This window comes from Brassica napus, chromosome A3 (assembly GCF_020379485.1).
Source record: "Brassica napus cultivar Da-Ae chromosome A3, Da-Ae, whole genome shotgun sequence".
NCBI classification, from domain to species: domain Eukaryota; kingdom Viridiplantae; phylum Streptophyta; class Magnoliopsida; order Brassicales; family Brassicaceae; genus Brassica; species Brassica napus.
In genome coordinates, this window is record NC_063436.1 from 11,046,777 (window position 1) to 11,064,684 (window position 17,908).

Genomic DNA, 17,908 nt, shown 5'->3' on the forward strand with positions numbered 1-17,908 from the left:
TATGTGAGGCATAATAATAGTCTTAAGACCCATTACGTAGCCAATTTTGGGGTGGTCCAGTTCACTGCTAGTGGGACGTTGAAATGTGGTACTAGTCAAATAGACAATACATACCCGTGACAGGTAGTTAAGCATAATATTCCAATATTCCACTTTGGCTCCTTTATAGAAACCACGAGATGAAGCCACTCTCTGTCTTTTTTGAATACTTTTTTTTTTCTCAACCTTCCAAGTATGAAAAGGTTATTGTCCAGAAATATTAATTAATGTTTGGCGTATGCTTGTCGCATAATAGTTTTCATAAACATCGTTGGTATGTTATAACAATTGAAAATTGCAAAGCAAACAAAAAAAAACGACTTGGGTTGTTATGGAAACGTTTTGTCGAGTGAGGTTTTAACTTTCACTTCGTTTTCAAAGATTAGGACATTTGAGTGCAGAAGCTTTGCAAGGAGGTTTCAACTTTCGCGTGTAGCCTAATATGTACAATGATGTCATTATCTCTTTTTCTGTTTATACCGTTTCCTTGATAAGGAATGTGTAATTTTGTGGAAATGACTCAAAGGTAGGATGTTTAAACCAAGTTGTTAGACTTTATGACCTCATTGTATTAAGGATTAACACTTATATTGAAGGTTATGTCAAACTATATATAGTAGGCAACAATGCGCAGAAGTGTTTATTTTGCTTGTGTTTGTAATTATATAGTATTATCATTTTTATCACGAATGCGTGTTATAATAAATGTGTGAGAGATGCCACCATTCATGAATATATTGACCCTGCATGACAGTTTGAGTTTTGAACCTGGAATCAAAGGAAACACTCATAAATTAAAAGACCATTTATTAAGCATGAATATTCATCACTCTTTATTCCCTACAAAACCACGATAGAAAATTTAACTCTTGAACATCACCTTACATTTCGTTTCTTTTTGCGTGTAAACTGTCTCTGATGTTAAAAAAAATTGTGATATTTATTCTTATTAATAATAACATATAGTTTTAATACGGGAATGCAATTTGCAAATTCATATATTATATATATCTACTGTGGCGGTGCACATCAAATTTATATTTTAAGAAAAAACTTAAAATACCATATTACATTTTGATGAAAATTTATAAATAGAATTAGACAAACAAGTGTTTTGGCCAGTAATAATTTAATGGCCTTGGACATGAGTCGGCTTTATAAAAAGAGAAATACAAAGTAGGGAATGGAGATGGTAACAGAAAGGAAAAAGAAAGGTGTGGGGGGGGAGTTGAGATTGTGATTTGAGACGATGTATTGTCATTTTGTCTCCCTAGTAACATTATTAACCGACAATTAGTGGCTTCGTTCTTGACTTTACTCTGTTTTTCACATTGTTGTGGGTGCTCTCACTCCACCTACCCAATCAGCGCTCTTTCTTTCTAATCTGTACACTATGAAAAAATACTAAAATGTTTTTAAAATAGTGACCATTCTTTTTCTTGAAACTAAAATAGTGACCATATTGCAGTGGGAAATTGTTTGAATAGCTTATTCAGTAATTTAAATATTCTCATTATTTTTTGTTTTTGTTTTTTGCTAAATTTGTTTTGTTTTCGTTACCAATATCAATACCGTATGTTAAAGGTTTGAATTACTACTACAAGTATATTATGATAGATATGAAGCTGTGGATTATAAAATATGGTTTGTTTACGTAACTAGCGGATGATTAAAAAAAACAAGTTAGAAGAGAACTATCATTAATAATTTCCTTTCTGTTAATCTTAATAGGCCTCATTAGATAATGAAAACAAAAAGAATAATGTAGATATGTTCATTTGATCTTTCCAATGATATAACACATTATGTCAAAAATTATTCACTATGATGAGAAATTACCATTTAAAGTTGCTAATAATTTCCTTTCTGTTAATCTTTAATAGGCCTCATTAGATAATGAAAACAAAAAGAATAATGTAGATATTTTTCATTTGATCCTTCCAATGATATAACACATTATGTCAAAAATTATTTACTATGATTACAATAAATTTAACTTTTATGATGTCAGTATATAAAAAAGATTTGAACTCGGGAACGCAAAGTTTAAAATCCCAATAATGAGTCAGAAGAATAGAATGTTCCACTCAGTAAAAATAAACCTCCTTTATCTATAAAAGCTGAAAGTAAAAAGAAAAGATACTATTTAAAATAAAATAAAATGAATTATTACAGAGAAAAGATTCTGACAAAATAAAATTTAAATTTTCACCTTGTCTTTATTTATGTCCTTTGTGAAGGTTAGTGCCCAGAACCAAACGCAATCCCACTCCAATCCAAAAATCTCTTAAATAAATTAAAAAAAAAATTTCTCTTCTTCTCTCTTCTCCCAAGAATCTCTCTCTGTAAGAAAAGCTTACACCTTTTCAGTGTGTTCGTTGACCATGGCGAAGGTTGTTAGCTTCTCGCTTGCTCTGTTAATGACGGTGGTGGTGATTCTCACCCCTTCAGCCGTCTCCGGCGAAAATGGGTTTTCCGATCTTAAAATCCATACCCACTTGAAACGACTCAACAAGCCAGCTCTCAAATCCATAAAGGTAAATACTTTTACTGAAAGTTTCTGTTTTTGTCTGAGTTTCCGCAATAATCTCTGGTTTGGAACAGAGCCCAGATGGAGATATTATCGATTGTGTCCCAGTCACCGACCAACCAGCTTTATCTCATCCTCTGCTCATTAATCACACTGTCCAGGTCTATAACCTCTTCTCATCTTCTTCTTCTCTCAGTTCGACAGACTCTGTTTTTTCTTTTGTTCCGACAATGTTTAATGGGTTTGTTTATAGATGACTCCAAGTTTCAACCCAGAGAGTGTCTTTGGCGAGAGTAAAGTTTCGTCCAACACCAAGAATCAGCAGTCTAGTGCTATATCTCAGCTTTGGCATGTGAATGGGAAATGCCCAGAGAACACAGTTCCAATCAGAAGGACGACAAAGCAAGATCTTTACAGAGCGAGTTCCGTCGAGAAGTTCGGTATGAAGAATCAGAAGAGTATCCCTAAGCGTAAATCTTATGAGCCAGCTAGTGTCCTTACACAAAATGGTCACCAGGTAATATTCATTTCTTGTGCAATTGCATTAGTTGTTGTGTGTGAATCATTAACAACGTTTCTATCTCTTTGTATCTGATGTAGCACGCGATAATGTATGTCGAAGATGGAGTTTTCTACGGGGCGAAAGCGAAGATTAATGTGTGGAAACCGAATGTGGAGATGCCTAATGAGTTTAGCTTAGCTCAGATTTGGGTTTTGGGTGGAAACTTCAACTCTGATCTTAATAGTATTGAAGCTGGCTGGCAGGTGGTGATTCCTCTCTTCTTGAACAGCCTTTTGGTTTCTTGTAATATATAAAAAAAAAAAAAAGAGTTTTGTGTTTCTAATTCAAAGACTTGTGTGTGTGTTTCAGGTCAGTCCACAATTGTATGGTGATAGTCGCACTAGGCTCTTCACTTATTGGACTGTAAGTTTGTGAGTATTTTCTATCTCTATGAGTGTTTTAGTATATTGAAGAATCATTTCTTTTGTCTCCCCTGTGAAAAAAAACAGAGTGATGCATACCAAGGAACAGGCTGCTACAATCTTCTGTGCTCAGGATTTGTTCAAATCAATAGGGAGATTGCAATGGGTGGATCAATCTCACCTCTGTCAAGCTTTGGAGACTCTCAGTATGACATTACAATACTTATCTGGAAGGTAAACCAGCAACCAGAATCCTACATTTTGTATAACTTAGTTAATTAATATTATATAATGTAATATGTAACATAATGAGAAAATTGTTTTAGTTATGTTCTGCTTGTTTGGCATAAAACTAATTATACCATTCCGGTTCGGTTTAGTTTTGGTTTGAGGAATTTTTTTTTTTTTTTGTTCTCAGGATCCAAAAGAAGGACACTGGTGGTTACAGTTTGGAGAGAAGTACATAATAGGATACTGGCCAGCTTCTCTCTTCTCTTACTTGTCAGAAAGTGCGTCGATGATTGAATGGGGAGGTGAAGTGGTTAACTCACAGTCTGAGGAAGGACAACACACTACCACTCAGATGGGAAGTGGGAGGTTCGCAGAGGAAGGTTGGGGCAAAGCTAGTTACTTCAAGAACATTCAAGTAGTTGATGGATCAAATGAGCTGAGAAGCCCTGAAAATCTTCAAGTGTTCACTGATCAAGAGAACTGCTACAATGTGAAGAGTGGCAGTGGTGGTTCTTGGGGAAGTCACTTCTATTATGGTGGTCCAGGCCGAAACCCTAATTGCCCTTAAGATATGTCTACTTAGATCATTCCAAATTAATCATCAACTGTATAAAACATTATTATGTATACACATTCTTAAGTATACTGGTTTCAGATTGCAAGAGTGGTTTATCGTTTGTTTCTATGGTGTGTAGAGAAGATAAATTTCTATAAAGAACATTGTCACATGTATACTGAAATCTATATGATCAGTTAATGAATGATATTTATTTTGTATATGAGCGGTAAAAAATACACAAGGAGATCTATCTTGCGAATTGTGATAGCCTTTTCTAAAAAGTCAACAGATAACGTGGACCCAGAAACCAGAAGAGAGTTGACTTGAATCCGTTGACGAGTTCTTAATCGAGAAGTATAATCAGTTTAACATTAGTACGTGAATTAAATTAATTTAAGAAAGTACGTGAATTAAATTAATTTAAGAAAGTATTCAATGGTGTGAAATGAAAAATCAACAAAAGAATGTACCAATCGTATCATATACATTCATGTCTAGATTTAATAATGACCTGGTGCAATTACAAGCTCGTGACCTCAAGCGGAATGGCAGACTAACAAATGATAATCTTTTTACCAAAAACAAAAGAAAACAAAACAAATGACAATATTTTATTTGATAAGAAAAAACAATGATAGAATTGATACAGATAACGTTGAAGCCTAGGTTACATTTATACAACTGGTTTAGTTTGGTTAATTACTTATCGTTTGGTCAAATGTGATTTCATAGTTTTGTTAACGATGATCCGGGTTAACCAAAAGCTACGAATGTAAATACGACTATACGGTAACTGAGCTGAAATCTCATCATCATCATGTTGTGACAACCTACTGGGCGTTACTATCGTAAGCTATTTGTAATGGACCTCGTTGTTGAATAGTACATTTTATATAAACGTAAACATCAGCATAAACTTAGGAATATATATGTTTCTATAGTGAGTTTTGAAGATAAGATGTTGGTGAGTTTAACGCCATATCCGGTTCTTCCACCAATTGTTTCCTCACATCATCGGTGAAGTTGCTACTTGTCACCTCTTGATCTTTTCCAACGATTATATATTTCCTCCTCAAAATGAAAATGGAACAAGTTTATGTTATAATAACATAACAAATGAGTAAAAATGTGTAACATCCCGGTTTATGATATATATTAAAAAGGTTTAAAAGAATCGATTTAACTAATCATAGTGAACTTTACTTTTTCAATCATATATCAGTTTAAAATTTCAGGGTTCAACGTGTTTTAGTTGGAGTAATAGAAGGATGAGTGACCTACTATAAAGTTATATGTTTATTGCAAGGTCAGTAAACAAGTTTTAGAGCTTCTGAAAAATTAACAACCTCCCGTCGTATAGAATAACGACGGATCCACAGGCCGAGTGAACGGGTGTAGGAGGCTCATTATTCGTGAGTGGTTGGAGTGTTATAATTGGTATCAAAACTAAACCCAAATGAGTATGGACCTCTTGTGTGGGCTCACACTAACAAGGATCACGATGAGGCACATTGAGGATTTGCATTCTTTGAGAAGGGACTAATTGTAGTATCCTGATTTGTGGTTTATGTAAAAAGACTTAAAAAAATGATTTGACGGTCTATGTCATCAAAGTGCACTTACTTTTTCAGTCATACATCCGTTTATAACTTCATGGTTAAGCATGGTTTATCTATATTGATGGAAAGATAGATGACTTAGCGGGATGTAATTTTTGGTATCGTGTGAGTGAGATCAAAGCGTTGGGAATGTCTCGTGGTGATTGCAGGGTTAATAAACAAATTTTCAAACTTCCAAAAAATTAATGCATCGTCCGTCGCACGGACGATGCTTCCATGTCAAGTGAGTAGACGTGGAAAATCCATTACATATGGACGATACTGTTTGTTAGAGGTTTAGGTTTAAGTTGACATCAGAATTGAAAAATAAAGTCTATGGTTTTAATTATTTTTCCCAATGTTCAGAAAATGCTAGATGACAGTTAGGCGCTTTATATGAGATAATTAATTAAGTGTGCGTTTATACCAAATTTTTTAATCGTTTCATTTAAGTACGATTTGCTGATTAGGCGGACACTTAGATGCCGCCAACACTGATTTTTATCATTTTCCTTTGTTATCTATTGTTAGAATACTATGATTTTGAATCACTTGTGATGTAAAATTTATGCGCATAAATGAAATTGAGTTTCAACCCAGAAAGTAATTTTAAGTACACCGAGAAAGAGGCAAAGGCTATAATCAGGTTTGGTACAAGACTGGAGAGTGTCCCAACAACATTGTTCTCATCAGAAGAAAGAAGAAAGATATCTTAAGACCAAATCCATGGAGAGGTTTGGGTGAAAATTTCATCAGACCATCCCAAGAACTACAACCTTTGATCCAACAATAGGTCATAAGGTACGTCTCTATGCACACACATCTATGAGCTAGTATTGTTGTCTTGTGCAGACCCGGCCTTAAGAAAGTCCAAAATAATTTAGGATGGAAGCACAACAAAGAATTTAAGGGCTTGTAAAAATAAATGGTTCAAAATGTTGTTTAGAGGATTTGAAACTGGTACCTTTAGCATTATATAATCACAAATTTTAACTAACTAAGATACTAGAAACGTTGAAAAATTGGCCGAAACTTTATATATTTTATACAGGGCCGGAAGCTTATGCTTCCATAACTTCTCTCCAGGGTTGCTGCTGGTCTTGTGGATATCATTGTCCCTTAATTTCTTCTTCACTACAACTTTGTTCTTATGCAAAAGGCGTAACTAACTCTTTTCTTTGCTTGTCTTAATTTATAGGTTTAGGGTTGTTGCGGAGGAGTATATGAAAGAAGTAGAGGAGCCAGTGAAGTTGAATAATATGAGACACTGCGATTATTACCTAAGATTGTTTCTCTTAAGGCAAAAACTTACCATATTTCAATATCAAAGCAAAACTTTGTTAAATATATAGTGTATTTTCGGATTGTTCGATGAGTGTGTTTTATTTACTCTTTTTTTTTTTAACGCTGATTTATTACGATCTTACAATTATGATATAGGAAAGATTACATAGACGATTCGACAACCGACAATACTACCTGCCTTACGAAGACCTACGCCTAACTGCATCACCTGAGCCGTCCTATGAAGATCCACGTCTGGCCAGATTTACTTGCACCATGTTGAGATCCCATGCAAGCCTTTTCCTCTGTAGTCTGCATAATTGTTGAATAAACCGCTTCCTCCGGGACTTGAAACCTGGATTTCCTGTAATCTGCAATAAATTGCATAGTCTGGGATTCGAACCCCAGACCTGGGTGTAGAAGTCTTTAAACCTTAACCAATAGGCTACGGTGCTTCCACAAAATAATAATTAGTAAATTATTATTACTCTTACCTTACCAAATTAGTCATTTGTATTTAATAATTTCACACCTATATCATTTTCAGAATAGATTTTTGTTAGAAACAGAATATATTCTGTTTAGCTTCAGAAAAAAAATCTACCTTAGTTCTTTGTTACGATGTTATATGTAAATTTTATTTTGATTTCTTACTTGAGTTGCCTCATTGTTAAACTATTTTCTTATAATACTTTTGAATTTTATATTTAATTTGACTCTTTATGCGCGTTACAATCAAACGATTTTTGTTAAATAAAAATAGAATGCATGCTGATTATTATGAGAGACCTTATTATTAACTAGACTCGATATTATAAAATTTAAAATATCTTCACTGAAGAACATTCTACCGTATACAGGTAATTGTTTTCTTGACTTGTGCAGTTTTACCACTGACAAATATATCACAAGAATATAAGGTTTCTTAGCACTAAACTCAGAGAAAATCTGTCATAAGATAGTGATAAGGTCTTTATAAGCACTAAGTTTAAAAACCTATCACAAGATTTCTAAGTGATTACGAGAATAACACAGTGGTTTATTGACCATGACTTAAACAAGTGAGTGCAGAATGGATATCCTAAAATATTGCATTTTTTTTTTGTAAACCATATAATTTCCAGTTTTTCAGTCAGTAACTTTCGAAAAAACTTATTTATTTGATTATGTTTCAAAAGAAAGACTTATTTATTCGATTTAAAAATTAAGAAAATCAATTATTTTACCTCTAAGACCTTACTTTGGCATTTAATTAAATCGTAAAATGAAATATTCTTAGATATTGATTTATTTTTTCTTAGTTTTATAAATTTTGATTCTGCTGTTATGCTTTAAGTCATGGGTCAATGTTTTATTTCCATATTGTATTATGATTATCACCACTGAGAAATTAATAACATGATCATTTATGCGCTAATTTCTTAATTAATAGTAGAATATATGTGCATTCTTCCCCTCTATTTAAACTCCAAGGAGTAGTTGATAAAAATACAAACTTCCAAAGGTAGTTGATTCAGAAATTAAAAGTAAGGAACTATAAGCATTCTTGTGATGGGAATGGTTGGTTACACCGTAGCTCTGGTGGTGATAACAGTGATAGCCTCTCCTTGTGTTTATGGAAAACAGTTATCCGATCAACAAGAAATCAAAGTACAAAGACTTTTGAAGCGGCTCAATAAGCCTGCTCATAAATCCATTAAGGTATTTAAACAAGAAAGTATTATTTTCTGCGGTTACAAAAAAGAGTATTAATTTCTGTTGTGCGGAAAATCTATACTATACTAAAAGGGGCATATAAGCCATGGAGAGGATGTCCACATAGGATAGAAAAATCAACCAATCAGAGAATCCGAAATTGCCATGTCATCCCATTTATTTTTCGTAAAAAATAAAAAAACAAAGCGAATGTGAGAATCGAACCCGGGTTAGTATGATAAATATATAGGACAGTTACCACTAAGCCATTGAAACTTTCTTGGACACATATACAAGAACCACTAAGTATATAATCACAAACTCTTATGTACATTTACAATAATATGAATTCAACTTTCAAGACTCCGATACTTTGTTTTTAAAAAAAATATAAGTAAGTGACTAAGCTAATATATTCTTAGAAAGTGTGAGAACGTTGACAAATATGAAAAAGCATAGATTTTTGTTTTCGTGACAAAGTTAAGAATTTTGTAAAAGTAAGTTTAACATATAAATTTTTGTGACAAATATGAAAAAACATAGATTTTTGTAAAATTTTGACAAAACAACTCATAACATACTTCTCTAATGTCTTAATAAAATATTATTTAAGGGTGCAATAATTAAATATATTAATTCAATAAATTTTGTAATTTATAGACAAAACAATAACACAACAAATTTTGAAACATTTGTTTAACCTATCGATTTTTTTTCATGAGAATCCAACTAAACAAGATAAAAAAATAATTAGATTTACAAATATTTAATTACCATTTTATTCAATTTTGATTAATTTCAAATTATCATAATGTATATTTTTGAAGTTACAAATATGAAAAAGCATAGATTTTTGTACAATTTGACAAAACAACTCAAAACATATTTTCCTAATGTCTTAATAAAATATTATTTAAGGATGCAATAATTAAATATATTAATTCAATAAATTTTATAATTTATAGACAAAACAATACCACAACAAATTTTGAAACATTTGTTTAACCAATCGATTTTTTTTCATGAGAATCCAACTAAACAATTAGATTTACAAATATTTAATTACCATTTTATTCAATTTTGATTCATTTTAAATTGTAATAATGTATCTTTTTGAATTTACAAAAAATAATGTTCTTTATTTATTACACTATCATTATATATAGATTCTATATACACAAAATAAATATAATATAACAATATAAGCTTGCTTTCCCCGATTCATATGAAAACTTTTTAAGTTATCCACCAAAGCAAATTAATTAAATCAATGAAATTGTTAAAATACAGCAAATTAGTATATAATTTTATTTTAAATTAAATTATTTAAAAAGTGTATTTTCGTTAAAACAAAATAATAAATAAGTAAAACTGATTTGATGGTAATTTTTATGATATATATATATATATATATATATCAATTCTGTGAAAGAAATAGAAGCTTAATATGGAAAAAAATCTTAAATACAAAAACCTCTAAAAATTAACAAAAAAACTAATAAATTAAACTATGATATCACTTAAAAGCTTCTTAGACCATATTAATAAAATATTTAGGCGATAATTAGACAAATTTGATTTTTTTCCAGCAAAAAGTTTATTATTAATTAGCATCAGTTATTTCAAGATGTTTAAGAAATGGTGGACAAAATAATAGGATGGACATTAGTGATATATGAACTATGAATAGTACTTTGTGAAGCAGACTTAGATAACATATCTGCACATCCATTTTCAGTCCTTTTTTATGCTTAAATTCAATTTATTCAGAGTAGTTATTCCACAAATAGATCGTATGAGATATTGTTTTGATATGTAGATTTGTTTTTTCAATGTTAAGAAGATTGATAACTGTAAAAATGTCTCCTTCGTATATGATATGTCTATAACCGAGTCTCCAACATGAGACAAGTCTGTTTAAAAAGTAAATAATTTTATTTTTCTTATATTATATAATCAATATATATTATTTACTGATAATAAAAATATAGTTATTCATCTATCACAAATATCTATGTAAATATGTGAATCAAGTACAACAATCAAACAACATAATGATTTCCACAAAGAAAATTTAAAAAATATATTTATGTTATGTAGTCATATTTTATATATTTTTAAATAATGTAATACAATATTATACATTATTTTTTAGAATTGAGAAATACATATATCAGTTAGACAAATTAAGCGATAATTAGACAAATTTGATTTTTATTTTGTGAGCAAAAAGTTTATTATTAATTAGCATTACTTATTTCAAGATGTTTAAGAAATGATGGACAAAAAAATAGGATGGACATAAATGATATATGAACTATAAATAGTTTTTTGTAAAGCTGACTTAGATAACACATATGCACATCTATTTCCAGTCCTTTTTGATGCATAAATTCAATTTCTTCAGAGCAGTTATTCCACAAAGAGATCGTATGAGATATTGTTTTGATATTCAGATTTGTTTCTTATTGTTAAGAAGATTGATAAGTGTAAAACATGTTTCATTCGAATATGATATGTCTATAACCGAGTCCCCAACATGAGACAAGTTTGTTAAAAAGTAAATAATTTCATTTTTCTTATATTATATAATAAATATATATTATTTACTGATAATAAAAATATAGTTATTCATCTATCACAAATATCTATGCAAATATGTGAATTAAGTACAACAATCAAACAACATAATGATTTCTACAAAGAAAATATAAAAAAAATATATTTATGTTATGTAGTCTTATTTTCTATTTTTTAAATAATATAATATAATATTATACATTATTTTTTAGAATTGAGAAATATATATAATATCTTATCCGCGCGTAGCGCGGTTAAAAAATGTAGTAGTATATTAAAAGAATGAAGAAATATGAGATTGGAGTTATATGTTATTTTTTTGTATTAGTTAGAGCATCTCCAACCTTACTCCATAATTTATACTATCTTGTGTCCAAAATAATCATATAGCTAATTATTATTACATTGTCTCAAATAAGATTTCGTTGCTGTTTTGCCATACAAAAGTAATTTAATATGTGACATCATAATGTAAAATAGTATAGATAATTCTTTAAATATGTACTCATGCGAATTTCATCACTAATTTACATGTTTTATTTTTCATTTCTCATCGACAAAAGTACTTGAAATTTTTTATATTTAGCAGTGTTTAAATTTACTGTTAGTAAACAGAGATGAAACTGATAAATAAGTAACATAAAATGTACTCCTAAGTTTTTACTTTTGTTTCTAACTTAATATAATAGGGATTCCCAATGCTTCATAACTTCATGCTTTGGATATTCACGAAAAAAAAAGAGATTCATTTTTCGCTTTAATTAATATTTCTTAGAGTGAAGATGGAGATATAATAGACTGTGTTCCAATAACTAAGCAACCAGCTTTTGACCACCCTCTACTTAAAAACCATACGATTCAGGTTTGTATTCGTTTATGATCTCTTTTTTTTTTAGTTACATGCATGATTATGTTGTAACAGAATGTTTTCGTACGTAGATGAGACCGAGTTTTGTTCCGGAAGGTGGTTCTACGTTCACCAAGAAAGAGGCAAAGGCTATAACACAGGTGTGGCACAAGAATGGAGTGTGTCCAGATAACACTGTTCCTATAAGAAGAACAAAGAAGGAAGATATCTTACGATCAAAATCCATTGAGAGTTTCGGGAAAAAGAGACATAAGAGTTTCGGGAAAGGGACTCATCAGAGCAACCCTGGAGAAGGCCATGAGGTACACCTTTTATGCATTGTCCTTGTGTTACTTATTTACTGGTGGCCATGTGCAGCTAGATAAATATTTTTCAATGAGAACAAAAGAATATTAGATATCTAAATTTATGTTAGTACTTTTTGTGCAACATGTGATTCTTATCATCAGAAAACACAAATAACTTATAAACCTTAAACACAAACAACATCTAGTTGTACATACTTTGACGAAATGCGTGTTTCTTTACTATCTTTTTATTACATCATCTTATCTCATTAGTCATATCTCTTAATCAGAAATCTCCAAATTATGTGTCAAATAATACTGTTATATTAGTTTTTATATAATATATATGCCATATAAAATTATACTAAGTTACTATAAATCATGTAACATGGTCTATAACTAAGTTTATATTGTGAAATTGTCACAAATACTACATTCTTAGTACCACTTTTCATGTGTACACTAACTATTTTTACCTTTACTATTAAAGTGTAAAACATATTTAGATTTAGAGTTGAAGGATGAGGTAGGGTATTTGGAATATGAAATTTATGATTTTAATAAATATATAAATATATACTTAAAAAAAATTAAAAATAGTTTCAAACATAATTTTTGATTTTTAAAAAGAAATTTTGAAAAAAAAATTATAAAAAAGTTTGAATTTGAAAAAGTATAATTCGAAAACATAAAAAATTATTTATTATTTATTTATTTATTGAAATAATGATATATTATATATATAGAGAACAAATGTATAAGAGTCTTTTGTCACTTAGAGAAAGTATTTCATGAATAATGATAAAGTGGTAAACCTAAAATTCTTCCGTGTATATTCTACATTAGACGTTTTTGTTAATTTATGAAATACTATACGTGCTTCTCAACTCAATTATAATGAAGTTGTAATTTCAGGTTTTGTTTTTAACGTTGATGATTAGATCTGTAGTTTTTCATTAACACTTTCCCAATTTTTGGAGCCGGTTTAGTACGCGATCATGAACTCGAGGAAGGGAAATTATTACGGGACAAAGTTTGTAATAAATATGTGGAGACCAGAAGTTGAAGTTCCCAACGAGTTCAGCTTGGCTCAGACTTGGCTTGCGTCTGGAGATGGCTATGATACTAACACAATTGAAGCTGGTTTGCAGGTCTTGCACTTCTTTCGTTCCAATCTTTAATTACATCTAATTCTTAAAATGCAAAAAACTTTCAACTAAGACCTTTGTTTGCTTAATTTATAGGTTTGTCCAGTATTGTATGGTGACAACAATCTTAGATTGTTTGTTTACTGGACGGTAAGTTCCCTCTTCCATAAAATACATATTATATGTGTGTGTATGTGTAACCCTAATCGATAGAAAAATAGACTGCCACTAGTTTTTGAGTTCTTATCATGATTGAAGTTTGTTGTTTGTTCCGGAAACATATATATCACCATTATTCTAGCATTCATGAGAGTCCAATATATTATCATAGAAAAGCCATTAGCCTATTTTAAAATTTTATCGTAAGAAAGATTTCATATATATATATATATATATAGATAATTAAATTTAATGGTAATCTGTAGACTTAACTTTGGCTTTGCTTATGATTTATGAACAGCCTCTCTTTCTTATTTTTATGACAATCTTTTTTTTTTCTTGCACAGTAAAGCTTTTGAGGGCTGCTATGTGTTTTCTGCTTTTGATTTTACTTCACTAAGCTTTTTAGCAGATCTTATTTTAAAACTTTCTTCAACCATTATAAAAGGATCAATAGACGAATATTTACACAAATTCTGTTATTTTCTTCTTCTAAAACAATCTATACGTTAGTTTTAATGGAAACCCATGAATACTAAGCTAATCATAATTATATTGTCTTGAGAAACAGAGCGATTATTACCAAAGTACAGGCTGCTACAACACTGGCTGTTCAGGTTTTGTTCAGACGAGCAAAGTGATAACTCCAGGTGGATCCTTCGCTCAGGTCTCACAATATGACGGAGCTCAGTACGGCCTCCCCATGCTTATATGGAAGGTACTAACATACTTCCTCTGATTCAAAATGATATATGTTTTAGAAAAAAAGTTATTTCTAAAATATATATTTTTTATATTTTCAATGCATGTAATAATAATAAATTGTAAACTAAGAAAATATTAATTATGTTTACTGATATTTAATTGGCTAAATTTTGTGAGAAATAGCTAATAACAAAAAGAAATGCATTTATAATTAAAATTTTACATGATTTCTTAATATGTGTGAAAAATCTAAAGCATACATCATTTTGGAACGGAGAAAATATTATTTTCTGTCTTCTCTTTTTATTTTATTTTTTATTAACAACGGACGCGGATCGATAAAATATTTCAGTTAGGGGCATAGACCAAAAAGATATGTGTTTTATGAATATATAATATCGCAAAATGCTCTACTTAATGTCATATTATTAACTAGATATTAAAAACCCTTCATCACTCCTAGTTTAAAATAGCAAAAACATACATCTTATATATTAAAACAGAAGTCACAACCTTGATTCATGTGTGATTTTTTTAAAAATGGACCTAATGGACCTTTCATAGAAATTCATACTATATTTTAATTCAGACTAATAATAAATATAATTTTAAAAATATTTCAATCATAGTATCTTTTGATATCTTTTTATTTTAAATATAAATATATTTATTTTAAAATTCTAACAAATCTGTTTAAGAAGATTTTTACAAGATCTTCATTTTTGAAATTATATTTAAATATTTTCACTAATTTCGAAATTAGTTTAAAATATTATTATGCATTAATATATTCAGTTATATAAAACAAAAAATAAAAATCTATAATATTTTAGTTATTATATAATCATAATCAATCATATTAAATTAAAATTATTATATTGAGCTAAATATAATAAAATTGTATTAAATTTATATATTTTATTTTCGTAATTATAAAATATTTATGTTCAAAAATAAAATCTAATATGTTGGTAAAATGGGTTAACATTATCAAACTATATAATACATGTATAAAAATTAACATGTATTTCTTTAAAGTTAATAATATAAAATCTTTGTAACTACTTTAATCATAATATATTTTCATTTTAAATATAATATATATTTATATATTATATTTTAAAAATTCTAATAAATCTGTGTAATATTTAAACAATAACTTAATGTATTTTAAGTTATAATTTAGAAATGAAAATAAATAAATTATATCCTATTTTATCTATTTTTATAGTCATGATCATGTTAAAATATAATTATTATACTAAAATAAATATGATAAAATTATATTCAATTTATAAATTTATAAATTTACTTTTATAAATATAAACTATTTATTTAAAATATAATATGATGATAGAACGACTTAAAATTAACAAACTATATAATACATGTCTAAAAATTAACATATCTTACACTTTTATATATACAATAATAAATTATCTAAAATGAATAAGCATAAAAATATTGGTAAAAAGAAATTCAGTTTTGAAATACGGGTCAGAATTTAGCATAAATTAAATACAAAATATTTTTTAAATATATTTTCTCATGAATTTATTAATTTGCTTAATAACTAAATGCAAATACAATAAGATAAATATATAATAAAAAGCGGCAAATACATAAGGTTTAAACAATTAATTAATTATAACATGTAAATTATAAAATTATTGTATTTGAAATAATTATATAAATATTTAAGTATATGATTAACATTAAAAATATATACCACTTATGTTCTAAAACAATAATTTATGTATAGAAAAGTGAAAACAAACACCCGTGCGGTTGCACGGGTCAAAATCTAGTCTTTGATTAAAGAGGAAAACTAACTAAAATATCTCGAAAGGTAAAGAACTTTTCTTTTCTAATCCACTATATAATATATTCTAGAAAGAGTTACATTTTGTATTCATGGAACATGTAAACCAAATATAATTTTGTTTGAAAATTTAATTTTCTGTATTTAATGAGAATATCTTCAGAAATTTCTTACAAATGTCTAAGTTTTAAAAAAACCAGCGAAAAGGAAAAACAAATATGGGTGCACATTTGACAAGGGCATATAATAGAATTGTATAATTTGATGCCCATATAGTAGACGTAACTTGAGTTCCACCCGAAGTTATATCTGCATCTAAAGCCAAAATGGATTAATGTCAATTATTTTAGTCCAGCGGAAACTGGTGGCTAATGATCGGTGAAGAGTATGTCGGGTACTGGCCTGGCAATATATTCACTTCTCTGGGAGATCGAGCTACGACAGTTCAATGGGGAGGTGAAATTGTAAACCAAAGGACCGATGGGAGACACACAAACACCGACATGGGAAGTGGCCATTTCGCAGACGAATGGTATAAGAAAGCGAGTTATTTCAGGAAACTAGAGACAGTTGATGGAGCAAATACTCTGAGAGAACCACAAGGACTTTATCCCTATGCAAGTAACGGTAACTGTTATAACATTAAAGCAGGAGGTACTGGTAGTTCTTATTGGGGGCATCATTTCTTCTATGGGGGTCCTGGTCGAAACGCTAATTGTCGTTGATTTGGATCGGTGTGCGCCAAAGCTTTTAAGTATTTCACATGTGTGGTTTAAATAAGAACATCTGATAGTCGTGGTTTAAGAAAAAAAAAAAGTCCACGTCATCATGGTTATGTTTCCTTGATATTATGTGTGTAAAAGCTTTTCAGTTTTCACATGTCTATAATTTGAAAAAATAATAATAACAAGAATATGTGTGTTTGATAAATCTTCAGTTTATAGTTAATTGCTCTCTATCTGGCCAAGGGAGACACCCTTACGCAAATGCTATAGTTAATCCAACTCTAGCCATAGGTGGGAACTTACTTTTTCTATGGTGGAGCTGGTCGCAACCTTCAATGTCCAGAGCTTAGTTTAACTAGATAGGCAAATGGTTTCTTTTCCAAGTACTCGTACGAGAGATATTCGGTCAATGCGTAATGAAATTTTCCTCAAAAATATTTTTATGGCTTATCAGCTGATCCGATTAGGTCCGGTATTGAATGGATTTCTCTCTCAAAGGTCACTACATTATCTGATTTGAATTTGAAATGTTTTCCTACTAGTATTATGGGATAGTCAGATCGACTATTACCAGACTATCAGAGAAATTGTATGGGTCAAAACCAAAACCGAAACTTCAATTTTTTACATAGGTGTAGTTTTGTTTCAAGTGAGCTTGAGTCCCGAACAGATCACTTTCCCACATTATTTGACCACGATCATGCATGCGGGCCCTCCAAAAATGTTGAGTTGCGACAACCTTTTCCATTATTTG

The 17,908-nt window shown here is 29.8% G+C and overlaps 2 protein-coding genes across 2 annotated transcripts; both read left to right on the top strand.

Moving 5' to 3' along the window:
* The first annotated feature begins 2,280 nt into the window (after nt 1-2,280).
* On the top strand, nt 2,281-4,501 carry LOC106438214. Its single transcript, XM_013879312.3, has 7 exons — nt 2,281-2,576; nt 2,644-2,730; nt 2,823-3,086; nt 3,170-3,334; nt 3,441-3,494; nt 3,581-3,727; nt 3,912-4,501. The coding sequence occupies exons 1-7, from the start codon at nt 2,424-2,426 to the stop codon at nt 4,290-4,292; spliced, it is 1,251 nt and encodes a 416-aa protein (XP_013734766.1). The 5' UTR covers nt 2,281-2,423; the 3' UTR covers nt 4,293-4,501.
* Nucleotides 4,502-8,637: 4,136 nt separating this feature from the next.
* LOC106443635 lies at nt 8,638-17,359 on the top strand. The gene is made up of 7 exons (XM_013885184.3): nt 8,638-8,866; nt 12,216-12,302; nt 12,380-12,610; nt 13,585-13,746; nt 13,840-13,893; nt 14,474-14,620; nt 16,780-17,359. Exons 1-7 carry the CDS (start codon nt 8,717-8,719, stop codon nt 17,152-17,154), a joined length of 1,206 nt encoding a protein of 401 aa, XP_013740638.2. The 5' UTR covers nt 8,638-8,716; the 3' UTR covers nt 17,155-17,359.
* The last annotated feature ends 549 nt before the right edge of the window (nt 17,360-17,908 follow it).

Excerpts from the sequence above, each read along its gene's own strand:
- LOC106438214 (XM_013879312.3), top strand. The coding sequence starts at position 2,424 with ATGGCGAAGGTTGTTAGCTTCTCGCTTGCTCTGTTAATGACGGTGGTG. Across the intron at positions 2,577-2,643 it reads CAGCTCTCAAATCCATAAAG|AGCCCAGATGGAGATATTAT; the intron begins GTAAATACTTTT and ends GGTTTGGAACAG. Across the intron at positions 3,495-3,580 it reads GGCTCTTCACTTATTGGACT|AGTGATGCATACCAAGGAAC; the intron begins GTAAGTTTGTGA and ends GAAAAAAAACAG.
- LOC106443635 (XM_013885184.3), top strand. The coding sequence starts at position 8,717 with ATGGGAATGGTTGGTTACACCGTAGCTCTGGTGGTGATAACAGTGATA. Across the intron at positions 12,611-13,584 it reads ACCCTGGAGAAGGCCATGAG|TACGCGATCATGAACTCGAG; the intron begins GTACACCTTTTA and ends GAGCCGGTTTAG. Across the intron at positions 13,747-13,839 it reads CAATTGAAGCTGGTTTGCAG|GTTTGTCCAGTATTGTATGG; the intron begins GTCTTGCACTTC and ends CTTAATTTATAG.